At 36.4% G+C, this 27,815-nt stretch overlaps 1 protein-coding gene across 3 annotated transcripts; it reads left to right on the plus strand.

The window, feature by feature from the left end:
• On the plus strand, positions 1-27,815 carry PWWP3B (PWWP domain containing 3B). Of its 3 annotated transcripts, none has more exons than XM_068533964.1 (5): positions 1-55; positions 9,271-9,456; positions 21,829-21,960; positions 24,226-24,300; positions 25,334-27,815. In XM_068533964.1, exon 5 carries the CDS (start codon positions 25,560-25,562, stop codon positions 27,633-27,635), a length of 2,076 nt encoding a protein of 691 aa, XP_068390065.1. In that variant the 5' UTR covers positions 1-55; positions 9,271-9,456; positions 21,829-21,960; positions 24,226-24,300; positions 25,334-25,559; the 3' UTR covers positions 27,636-27,815. The 3 variants fall into 3 exon arrangements, with proteins under 3 accessions (XP_068390065.1, XP_068390066.1, XP_068390067.1); XM_068533965.1 differs by lacking the exon at positions 1-55 and adding an exon at positions 3,732-3,806; XM_068533966.1 differs by lacking the exon at positions 1-55 and adding an exon at positions 7,022-7,043.

The following is a 27,815-nucleotide window of genomic DNA, read 5'->3' on the forward strand; positions in this document are numbered from 1 at the left end:
GGCTGTCGTAAAAAGCTAGTTATTTTCGGAGATTTCTGGGGACTTGGCAGTTAAGGTGAGAAAAGAAGGGACTGCTGCTTTGGAGTCGTGGGAAAGGAGTGTCGTTTTGTGAGAGCCGTTGTTTCTGTGAGGGAATTATATCTGGATTTTGTATTCCTTCCAGATATTTTAAAAGTACACACTTTAAAAGTGGGGGAGGTGATCAGATTACACCTGTGGAAAAAATACTTCATGAGGTTGCAAAAGCTGACTTTCGAATAGGGCATTTTATCTTTCAATCAAAAAGCAATGGTAACAGAGATAAATGATGAAACAAAACTTGAAAATTAATCTTCCTTACTTTGACAAAAAAAAGATTGTGATAATGCCAAATGAAAAATGAAGTTATTAGTTTGGAGTGTTGGCTTTTTATATTACTTTGGTTGTTGATTGTGTTTCCAACAAATCTTACTGTTTTGGTGGAGTTTGTGTAGTAATAATCTGAAGTAATGTATAACTGCAAATTTAAGTACTTCTGGCAATAAGAAGTTTAGTTTATTGTCAGGGAATACTCAATGTCTTAAGAGGATCGCTTTTTTATAGATGTGCAAAGGACGATCACTGTCTACATCTCTACCTAGCTATCAAAAGAATGATATAGTCCTATTTGTACTGTAATATGAAAAATATTTGTAAGATCATAAACTGAAGAATAATAGACATATTGATGTAATAAAACACAGCAATATATCTAGTAATAAATGTCTAAGGAAAAAAGAGAGGAAATTTTCCACTTCTTTTCCCACATTTCACTTAGCCGGAGTAGCTATGTCAGCATAAAAAAAAACTGAGATGAGAATTTAAAAACATGGGGGAAAAAAACTACCTGCCAAAAAAAAATGTGTAAACATATAGAAACATGGAAACGTGTTCAAATATGTTGGTGAATAATTGTAATTTAAAATAGTGTATTCTAATATGTACATATATATGAATACATTATTTGAAATTACATATATACACACACACATATATATATGATGAGGGAAAAATCAAGGGGATTAGACTCAAATGTAAGCAGTAAACAACTCAGGGGTTGGAGAAAGAATGATGAGTATTTTCTTCTTTAGATTTTATGTACCTTTAGATTTTTTTTGGAAACACATAACGGAGCTGAAAGGGAAAAATCCATTTTGTTACAGACATTTAAATAGATACCCGCACACACTCCATTGTCTTTAGCTGAAGGTGGGTTTTTCTGTGGATCTGAGAAGGCTGGTTATCTGGTTGCTTGTGCGTTTCTTGCAGTTCAAATATTTAGACTATTGTACAGACTTTGGTTCAAGCAGAAGATGTTTATTTATATTTTTATGTACTTTGAGAAATAATTCAAAAAATGTTTAAAGCATATTATGGAATAGTCATGTAGGATAGTACATCCATAATTTTGAATACTATGCAGCTGTAAAAAGAATAAGCTATTGCAATGAGCTAAATGCAAAAATAAGAAAAGATGTAGAAGGTATACTCTAAAAATAAGCATATTGCAGAATGGCCTGTAATAATATTAGTACATTATATGTAAGAAAATTTTGGAGATATACATGCTACTTTATTAATTGGGGATATATAAGTGTAGTTGGAAACAGAACATTTCAAACTTTTATATATTGCATTTCTCCATTTTTAAATCTTATTTTTAAAATAGTAAGCTTGAATAATTTTCATTGTGAGAAAATGAGAAAAAATTTTAGAAATGAGAATAATCTTGAAAAGTTATTCACAAAAAGATGATGTAGAAAATATTTATTGATGTGGAAAGTTGTTAAAATATATTCTTAGGAGGGATAAAGGTCTGATTTCAAAAAATATGCACATTTATTAATATGTATAAGAAAAATCTGTTAATATATAGAGCAAACCATTATATTTTGAACATTATTGTGGGGATTTGCTTTTTTTCTTGAAACATTGAAAGATGGAGAAAGATATACAATATGCATGAAAGATATTATAATAACAAACGTTAAAATGAGGAAATATGATCCCATTTTTCTATAACACGCACACAACTCTTAAGTTAATGAAAAAGTCTAGAAGCCTGAGAAGGCTACTGTCTGGATGGCTCTAGTTCCCACCCTTCCTGACCAAGGACCTGAGTGTCTGCAGCTCTGGTTCTAGTCACAAGATGGCGCTTGCCAGGTGTTCTAAATTCAGGCAACCATTTTCATGAAGTGGACAAAGCAATGAAACGTATTTTCTATTATGAGACAGATTATGAGACAGTATGTAGAGTGTGACTGAGGTTCGTTGAAAAATTGCACATGTATAAAATAAAAAAACACACAAAGACTGATGTGAGAGTTCAAACAGAAAGCATTAAAAAAAGTAGCTACACAGATTTGGCCTGTAGAAAGGCACAAGGCAATTGTTATTTCCCTTCTTTCCTGTCCCCAAAGCATACTTTTCCCTAGAGGGATGATTTTAGCATGAACCTAATAACATAACTGTGTCACAAAGAACATTTCAAATAACAAAAACAAGAAGGAAAATAAACAAGGCATCTACATCACACATGAGATTTCATCTCATTCCTGTGTTTCAGAATGACATGCCTGCTGAAGTTTTGGTAGGGAAGCTTCTTTACACCTTTTCCATTTAATTGGTTTGATCCCCTTGGACAGCTTAGGTTAATATCAGAGATGCACATGACCTGGGGAATCTGCACGTGATGCCAGTTGAGCCTCAGAAAGTCAGCACGACCACAAAAGTGCCAAGCAGGGAGAAGGCTCTGCTGGACAAGCGGTTGGAGTGAGAATAAAAACAACCGGATCACAGGGCCAGACCCTGCACGATCCATGTGACATTGGGTAAGGCTCTTCCCATCTCATGAAATATTTCACATTAAAGACATGTTGAGAACTTGGGGTATAATTTATTTGGCTTCCTGCTTTGCAGCCATAGCATTTTAAAAGTCACGTTTCATAGTACAATCATGTTAGGTTGAGAATTTGAGCTACAATTCATTTCGCTCCTGGTTTTGCAGCCGTAACGTTTTGTAATTAAAAGTCATAGCTTCTAGTTTTGGGGTAAATATCTCATGTATTAAAACCACTATGAAGAAATAGTGCAAGAGGCTACTCAGGTGTCTACCAGAGGTTCCAGCCAATGACCTGACTCTACAATCCTTGACACCTTTGCTAGGTTGTCATCACCACATGCTAGATAGCATAGTTACAAGTATTTCTTAAGACCTGCTTAAGGTCTCACAGCCTTCCTTGAATAGACTTCTGCATACTCTCTTGAATAAGGTTGTTGATGCTGAACCTCACTATCTGTGTCCATGAGATCTTTGGTTGCTTTGGACAGACAGGGCAGCACTAGCAGCTTTGGAAACATTAAAGCCCAGCATTCCCTCGTGATAACCCAGTGGGATTTAAAAGGCCCAAATTATCCAGGAACACAAATAATTTTCCTGCCACTTCCAAAGCCCCTCCCACATGCATTCCGTTCTTACAGTACAACAGAAATAAGAAAGATGTGATATTGGGTTTGTGTTATCATAATTCTTCTCTGTTTTCCTTCCCCTCCCCCAAAAGATGTCCATGTCTCCAACCTCCTCTGTCTGATATGCACTACTTATTTTTCTGATTCGTATCTTGCCTCCATCCTCATTGTCCACGTTCTTTCTGCTTAAGAGGGTAAACTTCTTATCTGATCCCTTTTCTTTTTTGCCATATTTCAGTCTAATCCAGTTATCGCCCATTGAAAACACTTTAGTCAAGCTACTTCGTGAAGTTTCAGAGGTTAAGAAGAGGCTTCAGCAGGTGAGAGCCGTTTACTAACCCTAATGCAATAAAGTTAAGGGCTCTTCAAAAACACTGATTTTCTAGAAAACCAGGCAGCTAGAACCAGACCAGGGTCCTGAGGAATGTTCCAGCACAGTGTGTGTCTGTTGATTGAGTTCTTGTCCATATCCCAGTGCACTAACTGAACATGTGCAAATTCAGTTTCTCTGTGGTTAAATTAGGACTTCTTTTCCCCCTTTTCCCTCCTTCTTGTCTCCTCGGTCTCTCACTACACACTTAGACAGCTACTAAACTCTTTTTTTTTTATCATTGTACCATTAAATGTGGTTTAATATTTAGACACCCTAGGTTAATGTCAGAGATGCTTGTGAGTCATGCATGTTTCTTAACTGTGCTATCTAGTATGGGGACATGACAAGTTAGCATAGTTATCAAGGATTTGAAAATTTTCTCTCCACTGAGCTAGTAAAGGTCTCAAACCCACAGCTGTCTGCCTGCCTGCCTGCCTGTTTGAACACATCAAAAACGTAACTCTGTCATAATGCCTCTGTGACAAAACCCAAGGCTAGACATTGGGTTCTACAGACAGAAATCCATATCGCCTCACCAAAGAAACTTCGATGTCCTTTACTCAGATTGGTTAACGGAATAATTTTGATCCAGCCTGACCCTTCTGTTATATGTGTCTGGAAGAATGGTGACTTCTTTCTTTAGAGCCCCTGATGCAGACAGTTTTCTTTCTCTCTGTTTGTTAATCACAGGAAGAGCTGTGTCATACTGCAGCTCTGTTTCTCTAACCTGAATTAGTCAGAGGTGGCAAGAGACAGGAGTTGTGTTTACTTGTTCTCTGTGAAGATGGATGGGGTTGTGAGGGCCTCACCAACTTTACCTACACTTTATAATTTTTTGTGTTTGAATTAGCATAACATTAAGAGAACTAACCCTCAGAATGATCCACGGGCAGTATGTAGGTTTTGGCACTTCCTGGGAAACAACACCCCTAGGTTAAAGGCAATAAAAATCTAAATTTAACTCTTAATTTCTTGAATATTTTGTGAACAAAAAAGCTCAATAAAAGAGGATATTGAATTCGAAATTGCAAACAACAAAAGTACAAGAACAAGAAGTTGCCAATTGTAAATGAGGATAAGATGAAATGGGCATTTCCCTGCATAACAAATGATTTTCAGTCGTTGTACTGCTAGGAGCCTGCAACACAAAAGAGACAGATCGTAACTACTCCATGGCTAAGTGAAACTATAATGCAGATATGGTCAGTGCAAGAGCACAGTGCAGAAATATATATATATATTTTTTTAAACTTTTTGGGTTTTTTTTATTTATTTATTTATTTATTTATTTATTTATTTATGGCTGTGTTGGGTCTTCGTTTCTGTGCGAGGGCTTTCTCTAGTTGCAACAAGTGGGGGCCACTCTTCATCGTGGTGCGCGGGCCTCTCACTGTCCCAGCCTCTCTTGTTGCGGAGCACAGGCTCCAGACACGCAGGCTCAGTAGTTGTGGCTCACGGGCCTAGTTGCTCTGCGGCATGTGGGATCTTCCCAGACCAGGGCTCGAACCCGTGTCGCCTGCATTGGCAGGCAGATTCTCAACCACTGCGCCACCAGGGAAGCCCAGAAATATATTTTTTAATTTGTGTGAGAGGTGGAGAGTTATAGATAAGTACGGTAATTATTGAAAATTGTTGTGGTTCACCAGTGTGTTCACCAGGAAGGACATAGATTGACACTCACTGGAGGTTACATTCACTAATTCCCCTACAATCTGAAGGTGAATGACATCATCCTTGGTTCTACTCAAGAGACAGGAGAGAACACATCTTTCTGTTTGGGATTCTGATAAGACTTTGGCTTTGATTTTGTTTTGCCCTCTTCCCAGCTTTGTGACCTTGCAGATACGTGAGCAAGAGTGCCCATTTCCTCACTCTCTTGTCAACTCTCCATTGTATCATTTTTTGGCCTTATTATAAGTCAAATTAGGTAGAAAAGTGAAATCTCATTGCTGTCTATGTTTGCATCTCTTTATTAGGGGAGGTGAGTATCTTTATGGATTGTTTAGTTTTAATTTTTATTTTGGATGTTTGGGTTTTGAGGAGCCCCACTGAATAGCGTCTCCCTTTCTCCACTGAACAAATTGAACAAACTGATATAAAACAAATGAAGTTGCAGATGGAAGCCTAAACGTCAGCTTTAGTACAAGGTGAAGGTAAGTTGCAGGGCATTGATTATTGTGAGTCAAGCGGGCTTTAAAACAACAAATTTAAACAATTTTACCAGACAGCCTGGAGGTTTGCAACTGTACAAGGACAGAGATACCCGTGCAGAGATGTAGTTGCACTGCATGAGCTTGCTCACAGGAAAGTAAATGTTGGGAGTGGGTAAGAATTTTTCCCTCAGAATATTGTGAATTGTCTATTTAAGTCCCTTGCTCATTTTTTTACCTCACTTGTTTTCCTTATTGATTTGTAAGAGCTACTTTAGAGCTATTTTTTCAATGGAAAACAGCTTGTCAAGTTTATTCTTACGTTTTCAACTTTGCTTTATAGTGTTTTTTTACCATAAGTAGTTTTTTTTTCAGTTTTAGTATATTCAGATACATATCTCTCATATCTCTCTTCATTAAGGATTTTGGTTGATGTTTTGCGTTTTAAAAAATGACTTTACTTGAAAAACACTGAAACTTTCTGAAGGATGAAGGAGACAAACTGAGTAAAAAAGAGACATATCATGTCCCAGGGCCAGAAGCATTAAAATTGTAGAGATTTAATTCTCCACAAAATAATGTATTAATTCACTACAATCACAAACAAGGACTTTTGTGTGGTCTTTTAGTGGACCTTGACCAGCTGAGTCTTAAAATAATTTGTAGAAATGTTACCAGAAAAGGCAAGAAAAATATGTAAGAGATATTTTCAACTGGGTCTTTACTATATGATAAAGGGATTTGCTATTTCTCTTCAGGAAATCATCTACCTCTGTGGTTTGAATGGAAATGAAAGAGACACATGTTGCCATTTCTCTTTCAAGTCCTTTAAAAATGAACGTTTTTCCCCTTTAAGTGAATTTCAGTTAACTTGGCGATTCTCCTCCCTCTAATTGAGGGAAAGGCCCCCTGCTTTCCCCATCACAGGGAGGGGGGCGGAGCATCCTCTGAGAAGCTTGGATGTGAGCTGTGCCTGGCCACTCTTGGGGGAGGGGCTACATTTCACGAGGCTGCAGCTGACAAGAAGCTTCAAGGTAATGGCTGTCTTAAAGCTAGTTTTTTTCTGGGAATTTCTTCGGGCTTTAGTGTTACGGTGAAAAAAATAGAGACTGTTGCCTGGGAGAGGTGGGAATAGAATATAGTTTGGGGGAAATTCCTGTTACTGTGACAGAATCAGTCCCCTGGAAAATTCAGTTTCTCCCGATATTTTTTGAAGTCCACAGTGTGGGAATGGGCGATCAGATTACAGCATCTAAATTAAGACTTAAGTGAGGCATGCTGTTCATGTTAATTTTTTACATGGCATTCCATGTTTCTATCTTCGTTACAGATTTTATTATGTTTAAACATTTATTATTCTACAAAAAAATAACTGATAGAAAAATGTAACCATAAAAAGTGCTTGGCACATACAACCACAAATATAAATGTACAACGAACGTGGAAGGGATTCAGATATGCTGTTGAGTGATAACATTTGTAAAAAAAAAAATGTGCATTTTTCTTACAGAGGGAACTAGATTCCCATGTTAATAGTCAGCATCTCTGGAGTGTTCAGATTTCTGGGGATTTCAAAATATATTTTAACCAGTTTCAGCATTTTTAGAACTGTTTTATTCCATGATAATTTTTATAATTAGTAGAGCAAAATGAAGCTGAAACAAATTGTACCCATTTGGTTTTAGACACATAAGCATTCACAGACAAACACAGACATTCAGACATACGCCCCCCCCCCACCCCCGCCAGTCTTTTGCCGATAGTGGAAATTTTCCTGGACCTGATCAAGCGCGTAGCCTGTTTGCTGTGTTGGCTACACCCTGCCTGTGTCCTCCTTGCAACTCATTCTTTCAGACCACAGGTATGGCCATGGTCAGCAATAACCATTTTTCTATATCTTTTAAGTTTAAGAGTGAGACAGAGAGAGGATTTGGTTTATTTCTACTAGCAGTTTTAAAAGTATTATGTGACGTGGTGCATCCATACAACTACAATTGAACGTTAAATAGCTGACAAAAGTATGAAAATGTAGCGATTTGAAAAGATGTCTGAGAAGTAGTACTAGCTGAATAATGCAAATTGCAGAATGGCAAACACCATATTAGGTCATTTAAAGCTAGAGGACTGTGTTAATACAATATGTGTAACAACATCAGAAAAAATAGAAGGGTACCTACACTAAATGGGATTATTTGTATAGTGTGAGAGACAGGACAGTCCTTACTTTCTCTATTTTAAAATAATTCTTAACGCATATTTAGTCATTTCTTAACAATATCAGAAAAAAAGTTTGAGGTAAAATGTTACAAATTAGGGGGAAAATTACATTTGAAGTGATTGAAACAAAGTTACATTGAAAATACTTATTAATATGGAAAAACTTTCAAACTGTGCGCTTGAGCACGGTAAAAAGCTGGTTTGAAATTATATATATTCATGTATATATGTAAAGAAAAATATTGAAAGATACTCAGGAAATAATAATATTGATCATTTTTCCAGAATTATACTTTCTTTTTAAAAATCTTATCTTTTCAATTTTCAGTAAGCATGCAATTTTTTTGTCAGACCATTGCAACTAAAGACATTAGCATTCCATTTTTTGTGTGATGCATAAAAAAACTCTAAATTTGAGTATGGTATATTCTAGAAGCCTGAGAAAATTGCTGGCTTGCCAGGATGTAAGTTCCCACCCTTCTCCCTTAAGAACGATCTAGTATTAACAGGATGCAGCTCTGGTACTGGTCACAAGATGGCGCTTGTAGGGTTTTCCATGTTTTCTCTAGGCAACTATTTTTATGAAGTAAGGAAACAATGCCATGAAATGTATTTTATGTTAGCAGACTATCAGACAACATGTAGAATGTGATTGTAGTTCCATTGAAAAAATTGTACATGCCTAGAAGAAAAAGCCCTACACGAGGACTGATGTGGGAACCCAAACAGAAACATTTTGAAAACAAAGCTACACAGATTTGGCCTGTAGAAAGGCACAAGGCAATTGTTATTTCCCTTCTTTCCTGTCCCCAAAGCATACTTTTCCCTAGAGGGATGATTTTAGCATGAACCTAGTAACATAACTGTGTCACAAAGAACATTTCAAATAACAAGAACAAGAAGGAAAATAAGGCATCTACATCACACATGAGATTTCATCTCATTCCTGTGTTTCAGAATGACATGCCTGCTAAAGTTTTGGTGGGAAGCTTCTTTACATCTTTTCCATTTAATTGGTTTGATTCCCTGTCTCCTTTTGGACAGCTTAGGCTAATATCAGAGATGTACACGACCTGGGGAATCTGCATGTGATGCCAGTTGAGCCTCAGAAAGTCAGCGCGACCACAAAAGTGCCGAGCAGGGAGAAGGCTCTGCTGGACAAGCAGTTGGAGTGAGAATAAAAACAACCGGATCACAGGGCCAGACCCTCCACAATCCACGTGACATTGGGTAAGGCTCTTCTCATCTCATGTTAAAACATGGTTAAATTGAGAATATGGAGTGCAATTTGTTTCTTTTTTTTTTTGAAAAGATGAATTTATTTTTATTTTTTTATTTATTTAACATCTTTATTGGAGTATAATTGCTTTACAATGGTGTGTTAGTTTCTGCTTTATAACAAAGTGAATCAGCTATACATATACATATATCCCCATATCTCCTCCCTCTTGGGAGGGAGATGCAATTTGTTTCGATTCTGGTCCAGTGACCATACTTTTTAAATGAAAACCACGGATTCTAAGCAGGAAATAATTAAATGTGTTAAGCTCCTATGAAGAAATAATACAGAAGACACAGGACGCAGCCCCAGTCCAGGTTGCACTGCCCTTCTGTGCCCCAAGGCCCGCACTGGCCATCTAAGGAGAGCCACTGGCTGTGATCGCTACTAGGTAGTATATTTCTGTGCTTTGAAGATAAAGCAGAAATCTTCTTTAAAAAGAAAAAGAAGTTATGCAAATGAGTATGATGATGTCTACTTATGGAAGACTTGCAGGTCCCAGCCAACTGCCTGACTCTCAATAAATCCTTGAAAACTACCCTATCCAATAAGTAGCCATGACAGCCATTCCAAATATCTGGCTCCTAAGCTCATCCTCTTAATGAGGTCATTGTGTTGTTGTCTGAATCCAAGAGACACAAACCCCAGTATCTGTATCTTGCTGCCTAGATAGGGCAGCACTGATAACTTTAAAAGTTTAAAAGATCACCCTAGAATTAACCTCAGGAGGCCCCAAAATACCAAAACACCCAATAACAGCAATGGTGTCCCTGATGCATTTCATTCCTCAACACTCCCCTTTCTGAAGCTCCCACCATACACACACTCATTCATTCCTTATATTTAATAGCTATAATAGGCCTACATACAGGGACATTATAGAACTATTTCTCTTTTCTTGTATTTTTAAATATATTTCCCCAACCACAGTATGTTTCTTTGGTGCCCAGTATTTATTCATCTTTTTGTCTGTCTTCACCATTTTTATTTTCCACCTTCCTTCTTTGACAGAGAGATCCCTTTGCTTATTCTCTTTTTTCTTTCTGTTTCTTTGAGTATTGCTCATTCAGAATTGTTTATTCAAGCTTCCTTGCAAGTTTTCAGGAGGATATGTATAAGCACAGAAGGGGGAAACTACTTAGTAGCCCTAAGGCAATAGATGCCTGTAAAATCACTGTGTTTGTGGTTAACCAGTCAGTCATATACAGACCAATGACCTAAGGATTTTTCTAGATGATTTGGAGTTCACTGGTTGATTCCCAGTCTATATCTTGATGTACCAGTCAATCACATGCACATTTATATCTTCAATGGCTCATTTTGAAATCTTTCCTTCTTTTCCCCTTCCTTCTTATGTTCATATCTACTCCTTGCTACACGCTTAGACTGTTACTGAACTTTTAAAAATTATTTTAACCTTGTAGTATATTTTGATATCTGGTAGTTCCAGTGGTCCCTTTAGTGAGCTATTAAAGTTAGAACTCAGTCCGAAACCCATGTCTGAATATCTGTTTGAGAACTTCTAACACATAACAAGCTTGGCATAAGCTTGTCTGAGAAATTCTGAAGTTTAGGCAGTATATCTTTAACAGTCTCTCATATCTCCTCACTAAAGAACTGATAAGTACCTTTATTCAGAGTGCTCACAGGAATAATTTTGGTCCAGCGTGGATCTTTCTTTTCCTGTGGGTGTCTCAGAGGCTGGTGGAGGTGGAGGGTGCAGTGAGAAAGGGATTCCCTTTATCTTTAAATTCCCCAAGGCAGATACAATGAAGGTCTTTCTCTTTGCTTGATAATCCTCTGAAGAACACTACAGCCTAGTCTATCTACTTGAATACTCAGTGTAATGAAGTGTTTTTTTTAAGTTTATTCTTTTTTAATAAATTTATTTATTTTACTTATTTATTTTTGGCTGCGTTGGGTCTTTGTTGCTGTGCATGGGCTTTCTCTAGTTGCGGCGAGCAGGGGCTACTCTTCGTTGCAGTGTGCAGGCTTCTCATTGCGGTGGCTTCTCTTGTTGCAGAGCACGGGCTCTAGGCATGCAGGCTTCAGTAGTTGCAGCACACGGGCTCAGTAGTTGTGGCTCGCGGGCTCTAGAGTACAGGCCCAGTAGTTGTGGCACACAGGCTTAGTTGCTCCGTGGCACGTGGGATCTTCCCAGACCAGGGCTCAAACCCGTGTCCCCTGCATTGGCAGGCGGATTCTCAACCACTGCGCCACCAGGGAAGCCCTGTAATAAAGTTTATTTGCTGTGTGCTGTGATGATGACGTTGTGGGGTCCTCATCAACCTTCCTTTCATTTTATTTCTTTTAATGTTTCCCATTCCATCATCCTGACTCTTGAATTCCTAGCAGCTTCATCCATGGGCACTGTGTAGGTTTTAGCATTACTTGGGAAATACAAAAATCTCCAAACATGGCAGGTTTATCTTCTTGTGACCTCTAGGTCACTGGTTGGTGTTTTTTTTTTTTTTTTCTTTTTTCCCAATCATGTTTACATACATTTGACCAGAGATTATTGTGTCCCTTTGGCCCTGGCAGTGATTCACTATCTGGCTTGCCTTTTTCTTACCTGGAATGCTCATCCTTAGTAAGTTTTCTTCTGATACTCTTCTGCTTTAAGTGGGCTGACATTCAGCCAGTGAACATTAATAATAAGATCTTAACTTTGTTTACAGGCAGTTTCAACTGTTTGTGCCTGTGCCTTAGGGGTCATTGAATATTTCGAATATCCATTAAGAATCTAAAATTTCTTTCTTTAACTATGCTTATGGCCCCCTTGTGGTTTTTGGGAGTATTCTAAATGGACCATTTCTACTCTTTTATATGGACCTCACACACTAAAAATATTGACATTTGTTTATTCTATAACCATTCTGTCTCTCTTATGTTATTTGGCTTCTACTTTCTTACTGGAGACATATTCTTAACCAGATCTCCGTCTCCAGATTATAGCGCTTTGACTTCTCCTTCCTGTCCTTCTACTCATAAGGTTGAATGGCACGCATCAAAAGTCAGGTTCTTAGGTGCCCCCCGCAACATTTTTAAAACAAACTCAGAAGTAGAAGTTAATAAAAGTTAGTTAAAACATGGAAGCAACCTAAATGTCCATCGCCAGAGGAATGGATAAAGAAGATGTGGTACATATATACAATGGAATACTACTCAGCCATAAAAAAGAAGGACATAATGCTATTTGCAGCAACATGGATGGACCTAGAGATGGTCATACTGAGTGAAATAAGTCAGACAGAGGAAGACAAGTGTCATATGACATCACTTATATGTAAAATCTAAAAAAAGATACAGATGAACTTATTTACAAAACAGAAACAGACTCACAGACACAGAAAACAAATTTATGGTTACCAAAGGGGAAAGGTGGGGAGAAGGGGTAAATTAGGAGTTTGGGATTAACATATACACACTACTATATATAAAATACATAATCAACAAGGATCTACTGTATAGCACAGGGAACTCTACTCAATATTCTGTAATAACCTATATGGGGAAAGAATCTGAAATAGAATGGATATATGTGTATGTATAACTGAATCACTTTACTATACACCTGAAACTAATACAACATTGTAAATCAACTATACTCCAATATAAAATAAACATTAAAAAAATAAAGATGCTAAGCATAACAAAAAATATATAAAGAAGTTAAACAAATTGAATATCTAATATATTCTTTGTACACTCCAGAGGATATTTTTACACATACCTGTGGAACTCACAACCTCCTTTGGCAATCACTGGCCAAAAGTAGAAACAAAATTCCTGTGTGTATCCCCATTACTCTCACTGTAAAATTCCAACTTCTTAGGTAGGTCATATTCTGATTGGATGCCTGTTTAAGACTTAGGTTTATTAAGGTATAATTTACATAGAGTTAAATTCACTCTTTTAGGTATATAATTTGATGAGTTTTGACAAACATATACAGTCATGTAATAACCAGTACAGTCAAGGTATAGAATATTTCCATAACTCCAAAATGTTCCTTCTTGCCTGACTGTAGTCAGTACTCTCTCTCAACCCCAATTCCTAGCAACCACTGGTCTGATTCCTGTCCCTATAGTTTTTCATTTTCCAGAATGTCATATAAATGGAATCATACAATATCTAGCCTTTTGCACGTGGCTTCTTTTACTTAGCATAACGTTTCTGATATTTACCCATGTTAGTGCATGTATTAGTAGTTTATTCCTTATTATAGCTTACAGGTATTCTGTTATTTTACAATTTCTGTATCCACTCACCAGTAGATTTATAGTTTATGCTGATTATGATTAAAGTTGTTATAAACATTCCAGACAGATCTTTGTACATAAGTTTCATTTCTCTTGGGTAAGTACCAAAGGAATGGGATTTCTGGGTTTTTGGTAAGTGTATGTCTATATTAGAAACTGCCAAACTGTTTTCTAAAGTAGCTGTGATATTTTGTATTTCCACCAATAATGTATAAGTTCCAGTAGCTCTGCATCATTGCAAGCAGTTGATATTGTCAGATTTTTTTCTCTTTTTAATATTAGCCATTTTTATAAAGGTGTTAGTGGTATCTCATTGTAGTTTTACTCACATATCTTTAATTACTAATAGTGTTGAGCATTATTTAATGTGTTCAATTGATGTTTATATATTTTCTTTGATGCAGATCTATTTAAATTAGTTGTCTATTTTTTAAATTGGGCTGTTAATCTTATTATTGAATTGCAAGAGTTCTTTATATATTCTGGATACAATTTTTTTAATCAGATACTTGTTTTGCAAATATATTCTCACACTCCAGATTTTCATTTTATTTTTTGAAGAGCAGAAGTTTTCAAGTCAAATTTATGAAATTTTTTTATGGTCCATGCTTTTTGTGTTCTAATAAATCTTTGCCTAAATGAAACTCTCAAAGATTTTCTGCATTGTTTTCTTCTAGGAATTTCATAGTTTTTGCTTTTATATTTAAGTCAGTAATCATTTTGAGTCAATTTTTGTATATGGTCTTATCTAAGGGTTCAGAGTGAATATTTTTGCCCATAATGTCCAATTTTTCCAGCACTATTTGTTGAAAAGACCATTATTTCTCCATTTAATTACCATTGTCAGAAATCTGTAGACCATATTTGCTGGTCTATTTGTATTTTCTTTATCTATATGTCTATCTTGTGCCAAATAATACACTTTTTTGATTACTATAGTCTTGATATCAGGTAGCGTGAGTCTTCCAACTTTGTATTTCCTTCTCAAAATTGTTCTGGCTGTTCTACTAGTTCCTTTACTTTTCCATATACATTTTAGAGATACCTTCTCAATTTCTACAGAAATCCTGCTGGGATTTTGATTGAGATTGCAATGATTCTATAGATATGTTTGGGGAGAAGTTACATCCTAAAAATAGTTCACCTCTCAGTCAGTGAACTTGATGTACTTCTCCATTTATTCAGCTCTTCCTTAATTTCTCTCGCCATTTTTTTTGAAGTCCTCAGCATGCAAATCATGCACATATTTGTTAGATGTATTCTAACAGTATTTCCTGGGTTTTGATGATATAATAAATGGTACTTTGCTAAACTTCAACTTCCACATTTTATTGTATAGAAACAAATTATGTTAGCCTTATACGCAATTATACTGATAAACTTATGTATTAGGTCTAGTAGCTTTTTTTTCTATTGGTAAATTCATTGGGATTTTCTGCATAGATCATCATGTTGTCTGCAATTAAAAACAGTTTTATTTCTTCCTTTCCAATCTGCATGGCTTTAATTTATTTTTCAGGTGTTATTTATTGGTTAGGATCTCCAATATAATGTTGAATAGAAGTGGTGAAAGCAGACACCCATGCCTTGTTCCTGATTTTAGGGGAAAAGCGTTCCATGTTTCAACATTAAGTGTGATTTTAACTTTAGGTTTTTTATAGATAACATTGACCAGGTTGATTGAGATCCCTTTAAATCCTAGTTTGCCAAATATTTTTATCATGAATGTCTGTGGAATTATGTCAAATGCTTTTTCTGCATCAATTGAGATGTTCTCTATTTTTCTTCTTCATTTAGTCTGTGATATGGTGAGTTACATTGATTGATTGGCAAATATATAACCATCCTTACACTTCCAGGATAAACACCATTTATTCATAATATTTTATCCTTTTTCTATACCATTGGATTTTTCTGTATCATTTTCTATGTAATTCTATATCATTTCTGTATCTGTATCATTGGATTTGTGTCTTTGTTTCTGAGGCATATTGATCTGTAATTTTCTTTGCTTGTTATATTTTTTTCTAGTATGAGGTTAATGCTGCTATCATAAAATACGTTGGAGATTGTGTCCTCCTTTTCTCACTTCATTATCATCTGGCTTGCATAACAAACTTTATTTTGCTTAGAGTGCAGCCTGAATGCCAGAGGATTTTTCCCAATGGTCTTTCTCCATCCTAAATTTTCAGCAGTCCCTTTACACCTGTGTCACTGGTTAGGGAGCGTGGTGTCTCTCTTCATGCTCTTGCCTGTTTTGCAGCAGTGGGCCTCTGTTATTAGGTGCTAGGCTCGTGGTGAGGCAAGGGGTGTTCTCTGTTTTTCTGTCTAACCTCAACCTTAGAGAGGCACTATGTACCTAGACCTGGTGGTTGCACTTTCTCAGCATTCTTTCCTCCAAATGTCAGCTAGCCTCTGATTTACATCTGGGGTTGACCTTTGGTGGGAGTTATATTCTTGTCCCTTCCTCAGCAGTAGCTCACCACTGCTTTTTACTCATATAGGATCCTGGACTCAAAGGTTTCCTGCTCCTTCTCAAGGGCAGAGGTTTTTTGCTTTTACTGCTCCCCAGTAGCTATGGATTTCTGCCTTTGTCTTGGGGATGGGAGGGTTTCCTATCTCCCCCTCCCCAGGAAGGTGGCTTCTGCTTTTCCCTTAGTGACTTAAGGCTTTTGCTTCCCATGATTGAAGGGTTTGAATTAGTGTGTGGGGCTACGTGTCTGTCTGCCAGCAACAGCTGATTGCCTCCTGCATACCTGAACACTGACATGGGTTCCTTTTGGTCTTCTGCGTTGTCCCCAGTCATGTTTGTGTGCTTCTGGTTAAGGACTGTGAAAAATAACTTAGCAGTGAGTGTATAGGTGTCTTGGGTGCCACATATTCCAAACTACTGACACACTAGCCCATTAAAAGTTTAAGAATTTAAAAATTCATTAAGCTTTCAGCTGATTTTTTTTTTTTTACCTGCTTGTGTGACAGCTACTTCTGTCTCCATGCTTTGCCAAAGGGGCTGGTTACCCTTTGGAATTCATTTTACCTCAGTTCTGTGATGAGCTCAAGGGATATTATAGTTTTGTAGATTATTTAGATTTTTGTCATTAAGTTATGGGTGACATTCTTTTACAGCTTTTTATATCCTAATTTGAAATGGAACTGATGCTTTCTAATAATATATGTATGGGTGTTATTTTTGTTTTCTTTGTTATTAAATGTGCTTTAGGAAGAAGCAGAATATTTCTAAAGCATACTTACAAGAGTTGATTTTTATATACTAGTTATTAAATTTTTCCATTTAAATTTTTATTTTTTAATTATTAAACATTAAATCATACTTTAAAGTATCATACATAATATATGACTTTTTGTATACACTTCTTTGGATTTTACACATGTATAAATTCACATAATCACTATCACAGTCAGGATATGGAAGATTCCATCACCCCAACAACTTCCTGTGCTATCCCTGTATAGTCACACCCTCTCCCTACCTGTAACCCCTAGCAGCCACTGATCATGTCACTATACTTTGCTCTTTTTGAAAATGTCACATAAATGTAATCATACAGTATTGTGGTAGACACACCCTAGGTGACCCACTCCCTTGTGTAGTTCCCTCCCCTTAGGTATGGCCAGAACCTGTGACTTGCTTCCAATCAATAGAATTTGGCAAAAGTGATGGGATGTCACTCACTCCCATAATTATGTTATAAAAGACTAATTTATGTTAAATTAGATACAGGATTCTCTTTTAAGTTGCAGTGACTCCCAGTACATAACTATTTCAAATTCATTAATTAATTCACCATTCATCCAGCCCACATTTTTAGAGCATTTTTCATTTGTGATGAGGTAGGTTCAGTGTGTTTTAATGATTAAAAGCATGGACTCTGGAGTCAAAGTACCGGATTCAAATCCCATATGCCCAGTAGTCTCTAGATATCCTCGTAAAAGTTAATTAACCTCTCTAATGCCTCATCTACAAAGTGGTAATATTCAGAATACCCACCTAACAAGATTTTGTGAGAATCGAGGGAGATGGTGTATACAGAGCACTTGGCAGAGTGCCTGGAACATGGTAAGAAAACACTTTTGGTTTCTATCATCTTTGTCATTATTATTAATAATATTACTCTTGTTATGCAGAATGAGTTGGGTATGGGACTCTCCTACATGAAATAGCCATCTGGTTATTAAATGAAATAATAGGCCAAGTGCTGGGAACAGTGCCTGGCATATGGAAAACTTTATAGGTATTAGATATTATTATATCTATAATTATTATCTATCTTCATTAAGATAATAGTAGTAGTAGTATTAGCATTAATTATTATTGGATATCATTCCTCTCCCCTCCTTCTACAGAGCAATGAAATATAAAATGTTGTCCAAGGAATTAATATTTTACTTTGCATTTTGTTTGGAAAATGGTGTGGTGGTGTAGTATTTCCTGATTTATGTGCAATATAGAAAATAGACAAAGTAAACACAGCAAAGTATAATTTTAATGTAATGACCATATTTTATGTGCATTTGGTTTTTCCCAAACATGTGAAATAAGAAGACAGAAAGAAATATTATGTTATAAAATATATAATTGAATATATCTCTTCATTTAAATAAATCCATATTTACACTAGCCTGATAATCCTCTTTAAATTATGTAATAATACTTTGAAAGCTTTGAAAAGATTAATTCTATAATAAGAAAATTATTTTTGTTGGTGATTGTATATAAGATCAACTTTTTTTTCTACAACTAGAAAGAGAGACTGGAAAACACAGTGACCTAGGTAAGCTAGAACCTTATTGTTCCACTGGGTTAAAGTGATTGGAATGGGGTGGACCCATTATTCAGAGGTTCAGGATCTTTCATCCCTAATGAGTTACATCCATTTTCTAAGTCACTTCTTGGTCCAGAATGGCTGTCCAAATTCTGTCATGGTCAAATTCTAGGGGGGGAAGTAAGATAAAGAGGGAAAATGAAAAAAAAAGTAAAGCCCAAGAGGACTGTTTACCCCCTTTGGAGGTACCTTCTCTAGAATCTTCACAACTATTTCTGTTTATATTCTTTGGCAAGAACTTCCAGCACATGGCCATGGCTCTTTGTTAGGGAGTCTGGGAAAAGAAATATTTTAAGAGTTTACACTGCCACCCTGAATGCAACTGGGGTTCTGTTAATGAGGAAGAATGCAAAGAGTGAATTTAGGGTGGGCAAATAGAAGTTTCTGCCCCAGTCATTATAAATATGATACATGGTTGTTAAAAAAAAAAAAGTAAACAAATAACAGAAGTCTATGAAAGACCAAAAGGGAAAACTTTCTGTGGCAGAGAGAATGCTACGTGTTCACCAAATTCTGTTTCATTTTCCTTCTGGGCCATGGGGAGACTACCTTCCCCAGCCTCTATAACAGTTTTAGCTAGTTGACTGTGACCAGCAGTGAGCGATGTTTGCCAGACCTGGCCCTGAAACCTTCCACAGGATTCTCCAATGACCCTCTTCATAAGATTGTTAGCCAGGTGCAAAAACTGTGGAGGACTTCAAGGCCAAAGAAGATGGTAGAGCCATAGGATGGAGGAAGTTTGAGTCTCTTAATGACTGCTTAGAACGGAGAATCCTCTCCCTCTCCGGCCGTTTGATGACCTCCATTGAAATTTGACATCAGCATTATAAACTCTTTTGGGGCTGAGCCTCTGAGATTTAGAGGTTGTTTATAGCACAAAACATTACATACTGTAATTATTAGAGCCCTCAATAATATACTGGCCTAGAGATTATATTCATTAGTTTATTAGTATGTATTATTCCAATATTAATGCTTACCTAAAGGTGGATTTTAAAATTTTACATATATATATATGTTTTTTTATTTTCTGTATAAATACATTTAAAACACATATAAAAATAAAATTTATATATAAATATATATTCATATACATTACATAGTATATAATACAGAGGCCAAAAAAACACTTCATTCCCAAATATCTCCATTCCTCAAATTATCACAATGAGATATCACCTCACACCCATCATAATCACTATCATCAGAAAGAACACAAATAACAAATGTTGACGAGGATGTGGAGAAAAGAGAACCCTTGTATACTGTTGGTGGGAATATAAACTGGTGCAGCCACTGTGGAAAACAGTCTGGCGGTTTCTCAAAAAAAACTAAAAATAGAAGTACCATATGACCCAGCAATTCCAGTCCTGCATATATATCCGAAAAAAACACAAAAGCACTAATTTGAAAAGATACATGAACTCCAATGTTCGTAGCAGCATTATTTACAATTGCTAAGATATGGGTGCAACCTAAGTGTCCGTAACAGATGAATGGATAAGGAAGATGCCATATGTATATACAGTGGAATACTACTCAGCCATAAAAAAAGAATGAAATTTTCCCATTTGCAGTAACATGGATGGACTTGGAGGGTATTATGCTACTGAAAGACGCTTAGCATAATATCACGTATGTGGGATCTGAAAAATATCACAAACTAGTGACTATAACAAAAATGAAGCAGACTCACAGATACAGAGGACAAAGTAACGCTTACCAGTGGAGAGAGGGAAGAGGGGAGGGACAATATAAGGGTAGGGGCTTATGAGGTTCAAACTACTATGTATAAAATAAGCTACAAGGATATATTGTACAACACAGGGAATATAGCCAATATTTCATAATAACTATAAATAGGAGTATAACCTTTAAAAATTGTGAACCACTATATTGTACACCTGTAACAAAAGAAAAGATTATGTATTTTGAGTGCTAATATAGAGTCGTTTCCATAGATACCTAATCAAGACTAATAAAGGTGTTTTCTAAACCAAAAAAAAAAGAATAAAGTAGACAGCAGCCACTGAAACCTAAGGCTTTGGCTGCTCTGGCAGAAGGATGCCCAACATCATCCTAAGTTTGGGAGGACCCTAGAACTGAAGTCTTCACAACCCGTAATATCTTGTGTCTCTTTACATCTCCCATTCTGGATTTCAAACTGGATTATACATTGAATGCTGTCAATACAGCAAACATTTGTTAAGCATGTGTATTTCTAGATGTTGAACTGGGTTCTGAATTAATCAGGAGCAGATAGTAATTCTCTTTGACCAATGTATTAGTTTACTTCTTCTGCTATAATAAAAATTTTTACATATATATGTTTATTTTATATATAAATAAGTGTATATATAAAATAAATACATTTATATATAAATAAGATATATAAAAATAAATTTATATATAAATATTTATATATAAATATATATATTACATATTATATAATAGAGACCAAATAAAACATTTCATTCCCAAATATCTTCATTTCCAAAATTATCACTAGCAATATTTTAAATTGAATTTCTAAATTAAATCAGAAATCTAAATTTTAATTTAACACAGGAGAATTTTAACTAACAAAATGTGCAAGATATATTTCAGACATAAAAGCAAATACATGTGAATTTTTGAAAGTTAATTTCCCCCACATTGAATTGTGTGAGTGAAAAATACCAATAAAATATAAGAAGAAGGAATTGCCATTTATTGATGAGGGTATATGAAATGGGTGCTTTCCTGCCTAATGAGTGATTTTCATCCTCTGATCAGAAATATCCGTGTTCATGAAGACGTCTCTGGAAATTTCTGAAGCATTTAAGAGAACTGAATAAAAGGAGAGACATACCATGGCCTGGAAACAGAAAAAAAAAAATTATAAAGAAGTCATTTTCCCTAAAATGATGTGCAGTTTCAGTGCAATCCCAGTTAAGATCCTTAGTGAACTATTTTAATGAAGCATGACCAGCTGGGTTTTAAATTTACCTACCAAGGTAAGGTGCAGAGAAGGCAAGGAAAAAATATGATAAAATAGTTTAAATTAGTTTTTTTTAATAAAGTGATTTGCAAACTCTTTTTTTCAAGACATCACCACCCTAAGGGAAACTAAACGGACACTTGTTGCCAATTCACTTTCAAGTTCTTTAAAAAGGAACATTTCTACCCTTTAACACTTAAGCAGTTTAACTGGGCAATTCTCCCTCCCTTAATTCAGGGAAGGACCGGCTGTCTTCATCACAGGGAGGGGGCGGAGCATTCTCTGAGAAGCTTGGGAGTGAGCTGCGCCTGACCACTCTTGGGGGAGGAGCTGCATTTCACCAGGCTGCAGCTGACAAGAAGCTTCCAGGTAATGGCTGTCTTAAAGCTAGTTATTTTATAGGGATTTCTCAGGACCCTAGAATGAAGATGAGAAAAATAGGGACAGTGGTCTTAGAGTGGTGGGAAAAGTGTGTAGTTTTGAGATAATTGCTGGCATTTTGAAAGAATTAATCCTTTGGAATTTTTGTATCTCCCAGTGCTTTAAAAGTCCACAGTGGGAGAAGGAGTGATCAGATTACAGCCTCTATATTAAGACCTCAGTGCAGCACGGGCGTTCATGCTAATTTATTGACTTGGCATTCGATGTTTATATTGCTAGACATTCTGTTACTGTTTGAATTTTTAAGCATTTATTAATTTACACAGAAAATGATGGATAAAAATATATGGCAGCATGGAGGGAAATACTTCTATAATTTGATTGACACATAGACTATGTATGTGTCACCTGTACATGAGCATGGAAAGGGGAACAAGTATGTATTTGAGTGAAGACACTTGCACACATATATGCATGTATATATGTGTGATTTTTTTAAAAATCTGGGAGAAAATAAGCTCCCATGTTAGCATTTCTGGATGGTCAAGTTACTATTTTAATATTATTTCTTAGCCTATATCACCATCTTTAGAGTAGATTTCCCCATGATTAATTTTATAATCATGAAAGAAAAATGAAGCTGAAACAGCATATCCAATTTGCTTCAAACACATAAGCATTCATAGACGCACACAGACATGCAGACATACCCCCCCACCCCAGTCTTTTGCCGATAGTGGAAATTTTCCTGGACCTGATCAAGCGCGTAGCCTGTTTGCTGTGTTGGCTACACCCTGCCTGTGTCCTCCTTGCAACTCATTCTTTCAGACCACAGGTATGGCCATGGTCAGCAATAACCACTTTTCTATATCTTTTAAGTTTAAGAGTGAGACAGAGAGAGGATTTGGCTTATTTCTACTAGCAATTTTAAAAATAGTATATGGCAAGGTGCATCCATAAGTGGAATACCTATGTATCTGGAAAATAAAAACATAATCCTTTACATGTAGAGATTTGAAATGTCTGAGAAATAAAGTGAAAAAAGCAAATTGTAGCATAGCATTTGTCATATTATCTCACTTAAAAATAAATATGTGTGTTAGTAAAACATATATATGCTACTATATAATTCATGCAACCAAATCTGGGAAAACATATCTGCCACACTATTAACAGGATTGTTTATTTGTGTAGTTGGAGAGACAGGACTAGCTTTACTGCTCTCTATTTTTAAAATATTTAAAATATTGATATATACTTACTCATTTACGTGTTTTACGTCATCAGGAAAAATATTGAGATAAAATGTTATAAATGTAGGAAAAACCTCATTTAAAGTAATTCATAAATCATGTGGAAAATACCTATGTAGGATGATGTTCAAACTATGCTCTTAATTGAGATCTGATGTTGTTTTGAAATGATATGCATTTATCTATACATGTAAAAAACTCTGGAAAGATAGAAAATATTCAGAGTGATTATTTATATAGAGAGTTGTACTTAGTTTTACATATATCCTTTTGCATCTTTTCAATTTTAATAAGCCTCTGCATGTTTTATAACCAGAAACATTATAGTTGAAGACATTTTAATCCTCCTATCCTACACAATAAACCCCTTGAACTTAGAAAGTTCTAGAAGCCTGGAAAGGCTCCTGGCTGGCTAAATGTCGTTCCCACCCTTCTCATAAATAAGAAAAATCTGATAGTGATTGAGGCTCTGTGTGTAGCGCCTGCGGAGGCTGCAGTTCTGCTTCTGGTCACAAGGTGGCGCTTGACAGGTTTCCTAAATTTTCTCCAGGCAACCATTTTTATGAAGTAGGCCAATAAAGCAATGAAACATATTTTGTATTAGTGGACTGTGAAACAGCATGTAGAGTGTGAATAAAATTCTGCTGAAAAAATTGTGTGTAAAGGATGAAAAATTCACACGGTGATTGATTTGAGGATTCAAACAAAATCTATAGTCGGGCTCATAGTAGACACAAGGCAATTGTTACTTCCCTTTCTTGTCCTAACCTCACACTTTTCCTGGGAAAGATGATTTAAACATGAACCAGATATCATAACTATATCACACAGAGAGAATTTAAAATAATAAAACCAAGGAGGACAGTAAATATCTACATCACAGATGAGATTTCATTTCATTCCTGTGTTTCAGAATGACATGCCTGTAAAGTTTTGGTAGAGAAGTCTCTTTATGCCTTGCCCATTTAATTTGTTTGATTCCCTGTCTCCTTTTGGACAGCCTGTCTCCTTTTGGAGTGAGAATCAAGACAGACGGATCACAGGGCCAGACCCTTCCTGATCCACATGACATTGGGTAAGGCTCTTTTCATTTCACAAAATATTTCACATTAAAAATATGTTGAGAACTTGGGGTATAATTTATTTTGTTTCTTTCTCTGCAGCTTTAGCATTCTTAAATTAAAAACTACATTTCATATTAAAATCATGTTAGGTTGAGAATTTGAGGTGTAATTCATTTTGCTCCCTGTTCTATAGCCATAATGTTTTGTAATTAAAAGTAATAGCTTCTACTTTGGGGAAAGAATCTCATGTGTTAAACCACTATGAAGAATTCATGCAAGAGACTATTCAGATTTCTACCTGAGGTCCTATCCAACCACTTGACTCTCAAGAGATCCCTGATAATTATCCTATCCAATATGTGAACCTGGTAGCCATTCTAAATCTTTACCTTCTAAGCTCATGCTATTAACAAGGTCATTGTGTTGTGGTCTGGGTTCAAGAGACAGAGACCCTATTATCTTTGTCTGCCTGCTTTGAGTAGACAAGGAAGCATTTATAGCTTAAAAATTATAAAGCTGTGTGTTCAGCTACAACAGTGCTTCCAAAGAGTTCTTAGACAAGTAGCCTCAGCATCATTTGATAACTTATTAGAAGTGCAAAACATTGGATTCTGTCTAGACCTTCTGAATAAAATTCTCAGGATAGGGCATAGAAATCTAGTTTTAACAATCCTCCAGATGATTCTGATGCACGCTAAGTTCAGAGTCCCGCTGCCCCAGGTATAACATTAGGGGCACAGAAGTCTGAAAATATCTAATAACATAGAGTTCCTGACACACCACCTCTGCCATCATGCACGTACAGTCACTCTTTAATAATCATGTGCAATAATGAGGGTAAGTTCTTTAGTTTGAGATATTATAAAAACACTTTTCCAATTCTCATCCCGCACCTTATATTATTCTGCATTTTTCTCCTCCGTCTGATGCCCCACTGAGCATTGTCCTTTCTTCTGTCTCTTCTCTATTTGCAGTTGCTCACCTACTTTGGCAAAATAAATTTATTTGCTGATACTTCTCTTCTCTTCCTTTTCGTTATTTCAGTATCTTCCATATTGTCCCATTCAAACAACGTGTTCAAGCATCCTTGGGAAATTCAGCTGGAGGAGAACAGGCCACACAAGCTGTAAACCCTTTGTAATTCTTTGTAGTTTTAAAAGGGGCATTGCTAAAAGTATTGTTTGTGGTAGGAACTTCCTTAGCAGTGACAAGAATAGCCAGACACCTCAATCTCTGCTAGTAAACTCTTGGCACACAAATCTAAATCATAATGGATGCCAAGTATGTCTTATGCAATTGGCAAGACCAATTGTGGCCAGCAAAAGTTTTGTCCAGATCTGAGGCTTCATCAAACAGTAAGAGAAAAAAGACATTTTCCCTAGAAGTTCAGATACTCTCACTAGATGAAACGATTAAAGTGGAAAGCACAGAAACAAAGATCCTCACTAAATCTCAAGTTGAAGCTATTGCCTCCTCACTAGCAGCACAGTCAGAGGCCAGTGACCCACCTAGAGAGGAAACAGCCTATGCAAGGTCACTAAAAATGGCACTGGATATTCTGAATGAGAGAACAAATTTGATTCAAGCAAGCAGTTCAGATGAGGGAGAGACCACGACACTGTCTCAAAATGTACCACAAAAGCTTTCTGACTCACCCCCTCGTAAAAAGTATCGGAAGCACGAAGGAGACTTACCAAAGTGTCTTGAGGGAAATGAAAATTCAACATCCCTGTTAGTATCTTCAGAGAGTGATGATTCCCTGTATGATGATAAATCACGGGTGCATGCAGTCACTGATACTATTCCAAGTGAAATGGAAACAAAGTCATCACAAAACTTCAGCTGGCGCCACACTTTCCCTTCACTTTCAGAAGATGAGGATGAAAAGGAGAGCCAGAAAAAGATTGACATCTCAACAATTATGCCTTTGCATTCCACAATTAAAGAGGAATATGTTAAAGATGAAAAGTTCACTCCAACTTTACCATCAGATAGCTTCACTGTGCCCAAAGCTTTGAAAGAGGAGGCACAGGACATCTGCCCAGAGGCCCCGGCTATTCCCTCTGAATGCTCTACCTTCTCAGAGAATAGTGAAGATCCTGGAGAGGGTCCCTCCAATCCATGCTCAGATACCAGCCAGAATCAACCTACTGTGGAATCAGAGATGGGTGCTGTGGCATCCCCTAGGCCTTCTTCATGGGAACACCAGGTTTCCTTTAGTGCCTCTAACCATGCCATGGATTATTCACTCCTTGTGAATAATGAAAGAAATCTTCAGACACTGGATTTTGAGGAACTTGGGGAAGAACTTCAAGCTTCTGACAAGTCAGTTCATCTAAATTCTATTGATGCTTCCATATTAGATGACAGTGAGGAGGATGAAGAACTTCCACGTTTCATTTTTCATTATGAGCCACGTTCATTTGAAACAGGAATGATAGTCTGGTTTAAATATCAAAAATATCCATTTTGGCCAGCAGTGGTAAAAAGCATCAGGCGAAAAGAGAGAAAAGCAAGTGTGCTTTTTGTTGAGGCAAATATGAATCCTGAAAAGAGAGGCATTAGAGTGCCTTTTAGAAGATTAAAGAAATTTGACTGTAAAGAGAAACAAGCACTAGTGGATAAAGCCAGGGAGGACTACAGTGAAAGTATTGACTGGTGCATCTCGCTGATTTGTGACTACAGAGTTAGACTAGGTTGTGGTTCTTTTGCAGGCTCTTTCCTTGAGTATTATGCTGCTGACATTAGTTATCCACTTAGGAAAGTAATCAAACAGGATACCTTCAGGAACTTATTTCCAAAGCTGCAAAATGAAAATCCTGTGGAATCAATGGTTGTGACTTCCCAGACCAAGAAAATGTCCTTCCAGAAAATTCTTCCAGACCGAATGAAGTCTGCTCGGGACCGAGCCAACAAGAACCTAGTGGACTTCATTGTGAATGCAAAGGGAACAGAGAGCCATCTTTTAGCCATTTTAAAAGGCACGAAAGGGTCCAGGTGGCTGAAATCATTTTTGAATGCAAATAGGTTCACACCCTGTATTGAAACATACTTTGAGGATGAAGATCAGTTGGATGAGGTGGTGAAATATTTACAAGAAATCTACAAGCAAATAGATGAAAAAATGCTGACTCTGATAAGAGATGATAAAATTAAATTTATCCTGGAAGTTCTTCTGCCGGAAGCAATCATTTGTTCAATTTCTGCTGTTGATGGATTAGATTACAAGGCAGCAGAAGCAAAGTATCTAAAAGGGCCATCTCTAGGATACAGGGAAAGAGAATTATTTGATGCAAAAATCATATTCGAAAAGAGACGGAAACCATTAACAAATGAAGCTCGTTAAATCTTCTGAGAGTCCAAACCGTAACAGGGAACTTCCATAGATGCTAGTTTAAAAAAAAATCTCTGAATGATTCTAACATATAAATATTTTCCAGAAATGGGAGACTTTGGGTGATGAGTTCACTTTTTCTTTGCAATCTCTAGGATCTATGACTATTGCTACATCTTCATTTCCTTTTCC

Source organism: Eschrichtius robustus, chromosome X (assembly GCF_028021215.1).
Source record: "Eschrichtius robustus isolate mEscRob2 chromosome X, mEscRob2.pri, whole genome shotgun sequence".
NCBI lineage: Eukaryota > Metazoa > Chordata > Mammalia > Artiodactyla > Eschrichtiidae > Eschrichtius > Eschrichtius robustus.